This window comes from Acyrthosiphon pisum, chromosome A2, assembly GCF_005508785.2.
Source record: "Acyrthosiphon pisum isolate AL4f chromosome A2, pea_aphid_22Mar2018_4r6ur, whole genome shotgun sequence".
NCBI lineage: Eukaryota > Metazoa > Arthropoda > Insecta > Hemiptera > Aphididae > Acyrthosiphon > Acyrthosiphon pisum.
Genome location: NC_042495.1, coordinates 79940631 through 79951228, shown reverse-complemented (window position 1 = coordinate 79951228; position 10598 = coordinate 79940631). Strand labels below are relative to the sequence as shown.

Here is a 10598-nt window from a genome sequence, read left to right as displayed (position 1 = left end):
ATATATTATTCTACTATTCTCTAGCCATGCCACAAAATCACGGAACAATATACCTATAGGTCAGTTACTGACAGTACCTAACAATACTAGCAGCACAGAATATAATACAATATTATAATATTATTTATAATAAGTAATGACGGACAGCTGTGAGTCGGCTTAGTCGGCAAGACAAAGACACAAAGTGAATACATACACTGGCCGGCCTATAACTATGTATTAAATAAAAATTTTATTCGTACTGCGTAGTAACTATTTTTTTAGTAGTAGTGGTATTTTTGTTCTACTATCACAGATTACAGAATTCAATGAGAATTCAATGAGACCATGGGCACAAAATATTATACACTGTGGTTGAATTGTAGATAGTAGATACTAGATATCAAACCAAAATAAATAACAATAATATTATTTACAATGAAAATTTCGAAATAGGAGGCACATTATCGCAATATAGCATAGTATTGCAAAGTTTTGTTTTATTTTTTCAATAGCGTACCTAATTTACTTATTATAGTTTATAGTTTATACATTATTTATTAATGGATCCAATTTTTACATAAACAATATGTACTTCCCTATGCCATTATATTTAATTATGCGAGTGTAGGTGTCTTGACAATTTTTAACTACCTAACATTTCAAACATGTCTGTTCAGCTTAAAGCATTTGCCAAAGCTATTGATCTGTCCAAAATTAAATCTTATTTATTTGGATCTGATGACACAAAAGGTAATATACACATAATAATGATTATTTGCCTATGCAAAAAATTTAATTTAATTTTTATTATTAGATGTTTTCAATGACACTGTGAATTGTGTATCTCCCGGAGGTGAAATCATAGTATTTGGAAAAAGCAATAAAATAATTACCTTTACAAGTAAGTATATTTGTGTGTATCAGTTAAATTGTATAAAATTTACTATATTTTCCAATTTTCAATTTTATAGTTAAGTGGTTTTCCAGTCCTACCAATGATAATATTGTATGTCAGACTTTTCAAACATTTTCGAACAATGCTATTGACCAAGGAAACAAGTATGTTATAAGTTATAATATTTATAATTGTAAAACCATTAATATTTTATATATTATAATTGTTTTTAAAAAATATTTATAGTTATCATCCCTTTATATTATTCCAGTGAACAAATTACATCAGTTGTATGTCTCCCGATTGCAGCAATCGATACAAAGCTGTCTACTCATTGTAGTCCTGAATGGTTTTGCATTGCCGTTGGTTTTTCAAGCGGTTCTGTCAAATTTTACACTGAAGTTATTCTCAATTAATTTATATTTTTAACAAATAATAAACTATCTGTTTTATTTATAAGGATGGAGACCTGCTACTATCACAATTATTCCATAATAGTGCTGTTTTGAAATTACGGTGCCAAAGTCATCAGCCTGCTAAAATTAATCCCCCAACTGTAGAACAACCTGAAGAAATTGCTATATTGTATAGTAAAGTTATGTGTACAGTTGTTGGCACAATTTTCATTAATAGTTTAAGGTCTTGTAAAAATCAATTGGCTAAAAGTAAGCACAAAAACAAATGCCTATAATTGTAAATTATGTTCTATCCTTATTTGATTAGAAATTAAATTTAATTTAAAAAATTGACAATAATATTGTAAAATTAATAAGTTAATATGTGTATACAGCTTGGTTAGATGAAATAATTAAAACAATTATAGAAAGAGTATATTATTATAATCAAATACTTTTACAAATTAATTGGGTATTATTTATATTTTAGTTCAATCAAAATGTATGGGCGATATAAGTATACCTCCATTAACATATAAAAAGTGGGCTTTTGATGTTCAGAAAAAAATTAATGATGCTGCTATTGGGCCTAGATATGATATCACTAGTTTTCAACATATAGTAGCAGCCAATATCTGCAAAGGTATTAGTGGTGATAAACAAAATTGTATACCACAAATGACTCAAATTGTAGCTGCTGGTGTTGAACCATACTTGGCGATTCATTACACAATTGGAGGACATGCTCAACCTACTTTTGGAAATATAACCAAAGCAGTCACTAATAAATTGAAATCTTCTTTTATACAAACATTACCGTAAGAATTTAATTATTTCATAACACGTTGAAGATAAATTGTTAAGTTGTATGTTTGCAATTTTAGTTGTTGGTTGTCTTATAATTTGTCATTAAATGAAACGCCTGAAACACTAGAACAACCTGAACAGCTTGGATGTCGGTAATAATAAGTTAATTAATAGTAAAATATAAATTATTCTGTATAATATTAATGATAAAAGTAGTATAATACCAAAATAATAATTAGTTTTAGTCTAAATGAAATGGATTGCGAAGCTTTGAAAATCGAACTAAGTCCTCAATTATCCATTGGGGTGATCTCTGATAATTTGGAAAAAGTAACACTTTTTGAGGTCAATGCTGGAGGAATAATACGGTAGTTTAAGTCAATGGTTTATATTATGTTTACAATTTATTATAATTGTTATGAATATTTAGGACATGGGATGGATATAGAGACGTTCAGTTTGGTTGGCTTGTAGTCAATGAAAATAAGAGTTCAAGTTCCAAACAAGCATTATTTTTAGTAATGTTTATACCAACTAGAGAAGTCCTAGAGGTATGGTCAATGCAAAACTATGAAAAAATATCAATGTCTAAAGTGTCTAAAACTGGAAGGTATGTTCTAATACAAACTTTATGGGTCATTGATTCAATCTGTATTGGTTCTATTCATGTTTTAGACTTTTCTATTCAAATTTCGGTTTGTTTGGAGCTCTAAGTACATCAAGAATGAACATATACAATGCTAATTATCGTTGTTATTTTATAGATGAAACAGAAAATATTACAGAAATAAATGTACCTTATCACTGTATAGACAGGTATAATATTATTTGTTAAAATAATTTATGTACTATTATCACATATTAATATTTTTTAATTCTTATAAAATGTTTACTTAGTTGCTCTAATAGTGAACTTTCTCAAGATATGTATACATTTAAAACATTCAAGTCATTATGTAAAAGTGAAAATGTAGATAATGAAATACTCTGTGAAGAAGTTGTGAAATTAGTTAATAATTTAATGACTGATAAAGTAAGGCAACAAGCATTTGATTATATTACAACCAGTAAACATATGACACGAAACGCATTGGTCGCATTTTTTAAAAGCTTTCAAACAAAATTGAAAGAAAGAAGTAAAATCTTGACATATAATTTAAATACTAATTTATATATTATTATAATAATTTTAATTTCATTTTAGAGCAATGTGACCCTCAAAATTATGATGAAAATTTATTGAAAAATACTGATAACCATTTAAAACTTATAATATTTTTAACATTTTTATCCAACTTTCAAGAAAAGCATCGTTTCCAAGCATCATCTTTATCAGCTGAAGATAAAACACAAGTATACAAGTATAACACTAATATTGAGTATAATATTACATTTATTCATATCCACTTTTTTTAAAGGAATTATGTAAAACACTTCGTTTAACCGATGAGGATTTGGATAGAATCATTTCTTTACTTCCTATAGAACCAAAAAAAAAAACTATAGTGATGTTCTATGATGATGTGAAGTCAATGAATTTAATTGAATTACTATCTTATTTTAATATAACTGGTGAAAGTGTGTCTATAAACAATGATAAAAATGTAGATGAATTATGTAAGATTTACCTATTATTTATATGAATTTATTAAATTGTATGTTAATAATAAAAATGTTCAGGTAAACATATATTTGAACCTATTATGCATTTTGATAATGATATTGGAGAATGGAATTCTGCATGGATAGCTAGTGGTATTCAATTATCAGATATGGTTTATTTAGCTGTCAAATATTGGCTATCAAAACCTCTCACCTTAACAGTAGTAACAGAAATGTTAAATTTCCACAGAGCAATTGATACAATTTGTAATTCAAATGGTATGAGTATTATAAATCACTGTTGAAATTATTAATTACAAAATATATATATATATATATTTTTTAATCAGGGATAAAATTTGATTGGGAAGTAACACAAGATCAGTTTTCAAATAGTTCGAATACATTTGCTTGTTTTACTGGAGCTATAATTTGTAAAACAATTGCATCTAGTAGAAAAACAGGTTAGTTATTGTATTAATGTGTAGTAACATAATTATTTGAGAGTGAATCAATAGCGGCTTTTGTTATAAAATAAAAAATAAAATAAAATAAAATACTTTTGTTATTTGTATAATTTTTATTTGTAGTCAATGTTAATAATGAATGGGAATGTATTTCTGGAGATGACTATCAATGGAATATATTAATAGAAAGACTTGAACAATTGTGCCATCTCAATGCAACATTAAAATATTGTTCAAAAGAACCAGTTGGAACACTTCACTGTTTAAAATATGAGTACTCGTCAATTACACTAATAGATTTACTGCAACTTGGACGTGGTAATATCACTAGTTGCATTTATTAGTAATAATAAATAATAATACATTATAATAGTTACTTAATTACATTATCTCACAAAATAATTGATTTTAGGTGGGGTGTCTACGCTTGTTGGTAAATGGTTGGCTGGTATAGGCCTCGATCCAACTTTAGTGATTGATGAGTATTTAATAGATTGTGATAAAGAAAAAACTAAACCGTTAAATCAATATAAAGGAATTATGGGTATTCAAGAAGGCCTTATTATAAATACAGAGACAGCTATTGAAGTTAAAGCATTAAATATGGCAGAGAAAGAAGTATTAGACACATTAAAACGTCTCAAAACCTGTTTTCCATACAGTTTGGATGGAAATACATTGTTAAGTAATATTTTTTGGGAATATTCATCTGCTTGGAAAAATTGTGTGGCTGATCTTAGACCGCTTAAAACAGCTTTATATGTTGCTGATACAATACCATGTTTGCATACAAGACAAAGCAAGTATAATATTTTATTATTCACAATTTTGATTAGTATTATAACTTGTATGTTAATTTTATATTTTTAGGTATGTGTTCTTTAGTATGGTCTACACATATATCGCCCATTTTTTTATCAGCTGTGAAGCTTATTGATCGGATAGGAAAAGTTCCTAAAGACAAGTTGTGTATTCAAGATGTTGGGATGCCAGATCAATATATTGTCAAATTTTTTGATTTATGTGAACGTTTTTTTGACATTATTATTAAGGTTGATATTACAATAATAATATAATTTCCTTTGATGGTAATCAAATAATAATATTTCAGGCATCTTTATCAGCTGAAGAATTTGAACTTGCTGAAATAAAACATGATTTTTTTTGGGAAAATTGGAAAACCAATTACCAACATAAACTTACTCTTGTTCAAATAGCTTTAAATAAACCTAACGCTGATAGAGAAACACTTTTTTTGTCTCATCAATTTGTTAGAACATTTCATATATTAGCCAAATTTTCAATACACATAAATAAACCACTGAAAAGTCTGTTTGACTGTAATGTAAGTTAGTATTAAACAACTATGGTTTTCCTAATAATAAAACTATTTTTTATAGGTACATGAAATTGATATTTCTAATTTGAACCAAAACACTTTCAATCAAGAAATTCCGAGGACTAAAGTTAAAAAATCAAAAACTAATTTCATCATTAGTTCTATAAATTCAGCGGTTGGACTCATACAAAAAGATTGTGAGGTATGAATGTGATAATCTTTAAACAGTTAACTGTACAAATAATTTGGAAATAGTAGTCAATTATAAGCAAAATATTATTTTAAATGTTAACTAATCAATATAAATGGTTTAAAATTAATATTATGTCAACCATGTAATACATAATAGTTATTCAAATTTTAATAATATTGAATCAAAATAATTAATCAATGTTAACTTATTTTTTTCCTTTCAATTCAAATTTAATTATCATCAATGAAACTGTTTCAGGATGGTCAATATGAATTTGAAAGCAAGGAATGTATGTTTTGGATAAATAAAATATTTCAATTAGCTTTTGATTGGCAACTAAATTTAGATGATCTTAGAATATGTCAAGTTATTTCACTGTATAGTAAAGGACACGATCGTTTAGCTGAAGAAGTAAGAAATCAATTTTATTTTTTTCTTATTTGATTTAGAAACATATTCATATTATATAATTTATTTTGAATAGATCATACCAGTTGTTCACAATAAAGAAAACCTTGTAAAACATTTAATGAATGTAATCAAACATAGATTGCAATTTGAAGTATGCATTAGTAATTTAGACTATCATGACAAAATTGTACACTTTAGCCCAGAAATTGTTTCTTGGCTCAAAAGTCCAGTGAGTTTTATAATATTAAATATAAATGGTAAATTATTTATTATAATGTTATTGATTTCAGGTGACGATTGATGTTGAAAAGTCATTATTAAAAGAAACTTTAGAATTAGTACAAACTGTAATAACTTTATTACCAGAAAACGATAGTCAACACGAATTTTTTATCAGTCTAATGGATAGTTTGATATCCTTAATTAATAGTTGATAACAAAACATATACATGTAAATGTAATAATCCAAATTTTACCACTGAACATTAAAATATATTTCACAATATAATAAACAATAACACCAATACACCATAATATTATGTTATATTTTTTGGCCTGGGAAATATGAATCTAAGTCATAACTTTTTTAGAAAAATAATTGTGTGTATACATTTTTAATTTACAGTAACATAAAAGTTAAAAGAAAAAAAATGACTAAAAGACCTGAAATCAAAAATATCTGAATAAAAGTTTAAAATCTAATTTGTTGGTTTGGTACCTAATTTCTATTTTATTATGAAAAAAAAATTATGCACAGCCCTAATCACATGGGTAATTCTGTTCTAAATGAACAATAAATTAAATATATAAGCTGGCCAGTGATAAGTCACGGCATGGTTTGGCTACCCCTAGTATATTATATTAATTGTATTGACAATTTAATAAAAATATGTCAAAAACAACAATTAGAAATATTTAATAAATTAAGTTATTAAGATGCCAAAATTGTACAATCCACCATCTGTTGTCCAATTGATGTAAATAACTTAAACTAAACAGTAAATAAGTTACGAAAGTAAAACAACTACAAGGCTTTAGATGTGGATACAATCTAATAAATTTTGTAATTGATCAACAAAAAAAATTAAGATATAATTGTATTATAATACATATATGTATCTCTAAAAATATTATATTAAACAAATTACTAGTATGGTTTTATGGTGCATGTAAATCTGTAGCCTATAGTCTTGTGCCGTGGCAAATGGTAATTTCAGAGGCAATTGCCTCTGAGATTTTTATTAAATAGAGGGGTGGGTGGTAGCCGGTTGGTTCCCTAGTAAATGTAATATGATATACTCAATAGGTAGTCAATAACGATCTGAAATATAATTAGTTATATAATATATTATATTAATACATTATTATGCATTAATACTTGGGATAATTGTGACTTGCCTCTGGAAAATGTTTAGTTCGCCACACCATATACTGCTTACTCTTTAACCCAGCCTTGTATATGTCATAAAATATTAGCATAGTGAAGAAAAATCATCCATCAGAAAAATTCATCATGAGCTAATCCTGTATATTTTATAATAGCTAACTTAAAATATTTTCATTTTTCATTCATTAAGAATATAATATTTATTACAATTGAATAATTAATTTAATGATTACCAATAAAAAGTAAAATATGGTATTTTTCTCATTTTTTTTATACTAATTACTAATTAGTGTATACCTATAATGGTTTAAGAATTTCTTTATCGCAGTATGTCCTTAAAATCTCCTCTTCTATATGATTAACTCACTCATACAGATTACATACATAATTTGGAACTTAAAAATAATTAATATACACATTAGTGATTCTGTGAAAATAATGTTTTTAGTTTCAACATTTTAAATAAAACAAATATTTACTGTACAATGTTCATTTAATAATATGCAAAAGTTTAATACATAAACATGTTATTTTTTATTTTTTATTGTTCCATAATTTTTAATAATATCATTAGATTGTTTATTTTTTTTTACATTTAATCTTTTGTTATTATTTTTTGAAGTCCTCACCATTGTTTTAGGCAATTTAAAAAGTTCTTCTTGATTTTTTTTCGCTTCAGCATCTTGTTTTAATTTTTCTTTTAATTGCTTATAATTTAAATTATCTTTTTTTCTAGGTTTTGCCCCCAATTTAATAGCAAGTTGTTCTTTTGCTTTGGTATTTCTTGCATCAAAGTGAGTGGTAAATTTAAATATTTCATTTTGTAATTTCCTCAGATTAACTTTTTCATCCGTTTTTGAATTTAAAGTATCAGACTTCAGATAATTGGTTTTCTGAATTTTGCTTATTCGTTTTTTAGATTTATGTTGGATTATTTGAACAGGTGGACGTTTGTCTTTTAACTTAGAGGACAATGTTTCAACTTCCATGATTTGTCTTTCTAAAACAAAAAATATTCAATTTTAAGTAAGGAACTTAACATTTTTAAATTGTTGTAATTATTTGCCTATTCTTATGATTTATGACTTTGTGAGTAATGAGTGTTGATAAATTAAAAAACCAATTTCTGTTAATTTTTAAGTACCTAGGTACCTATAAAAAAAAAGTTATATTCATTAGATAAATTCAGAAATAACAACTTTAATTATTAAACCCTAGAGAAATATAGTCTATAGAATGTTTGTAAGACGTAAACATTTATATACATATTAATAATAACTCATTATAAGCTGTAAGTTCTACTAACTGTAAGCGTCTAGGTATGAAGGTAATATTATCTAACTAGGTATTTAAGAGCTGATATTCGTTAAATATTACTTACTGCGAATCTGTATTAATTGTGTATTGTTATAGAAGTTGTACTACCATTTAATTATTAATTTATTACTCAAGCATATTATTTTATATAAATTATTTTTCATCGACAGATTTAAAAAACTTAGAATGAAATTTGATTTTATGGTAGAACCAACTACCAAGGTGGATAGAAACACGATTAAAGATATTATACTATCTTTGAGTAAAAAGTTGGGCGCCTGTTTTTGCCATTGAACAGGTTTTTGTACAGATACTGATAAGAACCCTTGTATGCATGGTTGCATTGGAAAATATATCAGGCGCCAACCAATATTGTACATTTGTACAGCATCCTACCAGATGGCACCTTAAAATCCATCGAAAAGTCCATACGATTTTCAGGCTTTCCATTTTCTAGACTGTGTTTCATCCAAATGCGGTTCAAACATGCAATTGGTTTGTTTTTTTCGGAGATGTTCCGGAAGGTTGAACATTACATAACCCACATATTTGGAAAGCTAAGAAAATTATCCATTCGATCATTCATGCGTACCTACTTAAAAAGTCCCACTGTTAGCAACCAGTAATTTTTAATCCCTAAATAATTGCTAGTTTTAGTGTATTTATTGTGAATCCCCTGTGAATGTAAGGATGGATCCAGGGGGGGGCTATTTTTTATAAATATAAATATAATATTATATTAAATAACAAATAAACAAAATCTAAACTTCTTTTCACATTGTCGTTTTTTATATTAAATAATCAATAATTTATTTATCAGATTGATTACCTATATCTACTATTATGACAAATTTTTAAATTAAGAATAAAGTATAATATTTTATTATAATAATTGTATTTGTGTTGTAAAAAAATTATTGCCCCCCCCCCCCAAATCTTTGCTCTGGATCCATGCCTGTATGAATGCTGATGGCACACCCAACACTCACGATAATTTCGCTACTGACAAGATTCCTCATAAGTTGTCTACTGCTTTTATCAACAGAAAAAAATGTCTACCGCGGAAAGTCAAATTACATTTTTATGAGTGTTTGAAACAACACATTTTTACAACATTGGACATTCACTTGATTTCTAACGTGAGGGATTTTCTTGATTGGTTGTAATTCAAAAATGAATAACTTTAAATACGTGAAATTTACACTATATGTCAATAATATGTTTAATTTATCATTTTCTATCAAAATATTTTGACTCGTTTTTGACTTTAACAGACATTATCAATTTTTAATTTTTTTAGTTTTTTCTGTAAATATTAATAAAATATTATTTGTTTGGTCAAAAAGGTTGAACATTTAATACAAGGCTCATCCTCATACATTGTTAAAATATCAGTTTAAAATATACTAAAAATACTTAGGCAATTTTTTTTAATAAGCATTTAAAATTCAAATTTCTAAAAACTGTATCATATTGAAAATTAACAAATTATTTTGGAGTTAAATATTTATGAAATTGTCAATTTCAATAGCTAATGATTATAAACATGTTCCGCGTAAGTTTAGTTCATACGGTAACTAAAAAATCTAAAAAAATCTGTAAACACAGTTTTTTGCTATACAGGGTGTCCCGTGAGGATTTACCTATTAGCCGTAGAGGGGGACTCGCCGCCCGGACAAAAACCGGTTTTTTGCCGTTTTACTTATTAATTAAAAAAATTATTAAAAATCAGGAAATTAATGAAATTAAAATGTTGAAACGTCAATATTTTCAGAAAAATTAACTCTACAAAATGGCAATCTT

At 26.4% G+C, this 10598-nt stretch overlaps 2 protein-coding genes across 2 annotated transcripts; one reads left to right on the top strand and one right to left on the bottom strand.

Moving 5' to 3' along the window:
• The first annotated feature begins 399 nt into the window (after nucleotides 1-399).
• Nucleotides 400-6625, top strand: LOC100163691 (rab3 GTPase-activating protein non-catalytic subunit). Its single transcript, XM_001949753.5, has 23 exons — nucleotides 400-732; nucleotides 797-883; nucleotides 954-1041; nucleotides 1149-1278; nucleotides 1338-1542; nucleotides 1763-2090; nucleotides 2157-2231; nucleotides 2319-2447; nucleotides 2510-2689; nucleotides 2755-2895; nucleotides 2977-3215; nucleotides 3284-3432; nucleotides 3498-3696; nucleotides 3760-3960; nucleotides 4032-4145; nucleotides 4272-4466; nucleotides 4561-4947; nucleotides 5019-5200; nucleotides 5260-5493; nucleotides 5549-5689; nucleotides 5939-6091; nucleotides 6165-6320; nucleotides 6382-6625. The coding sequence occupies exons 1-23, from the start codon at nucleotides 648-650 to the stop codon at nucleotides 6523-6525; spliced, it is 3942 nt and encodes a 1313-aa protein (XP_001949788.2). The 5' UTR covers nucleotides 400-647; the 3' UTR covers nucleotides 6526-6625.
• A 1384-nt stretch (nucleotides 6626-8009) lies between these two features.
• LOC100160921 lies at nucleotides 8010-9046 on the bottom strand. The gene is given in 3 exon segments (XM_001951840.5): nucleotides 8010-8148; nucleotides 8150-8478; nucleotides 8860-9046. Coding segments are annotated over 2 exon segments (363 nt in total). The 5' UTR covers nucleotides 8468-8478; nucleotides 8860-9046; the 3' UTR covers nucleotides 8010-8103.
• Between the last annotated feature and the right edge of the window lie 1552 nt (nucleotides 9047-10598).

Coding starts and splice junctions, on each gene's coding strand:
- LOC100163691 (XM_001949753.5), top strand. CDS start 648: ATGTCTGTTCAGCTTAAAGCATTTGCCAAAGCTATTGATCTGTCCAAA. Junction 1,543..1,762: donor TAAAAATCAATTGGCTAAAA/GTAAGCACAAAA, acceptor TTTATATTTTAG/TTCAATCAAAATGTATGGGC. Junction 4,467..4,560: donor TTTACTGCAACTTGGACGTG/GTAATATCACTA, acceptor AATTGATTTTAG/GTGGGGTGTCTACGCTTGTT.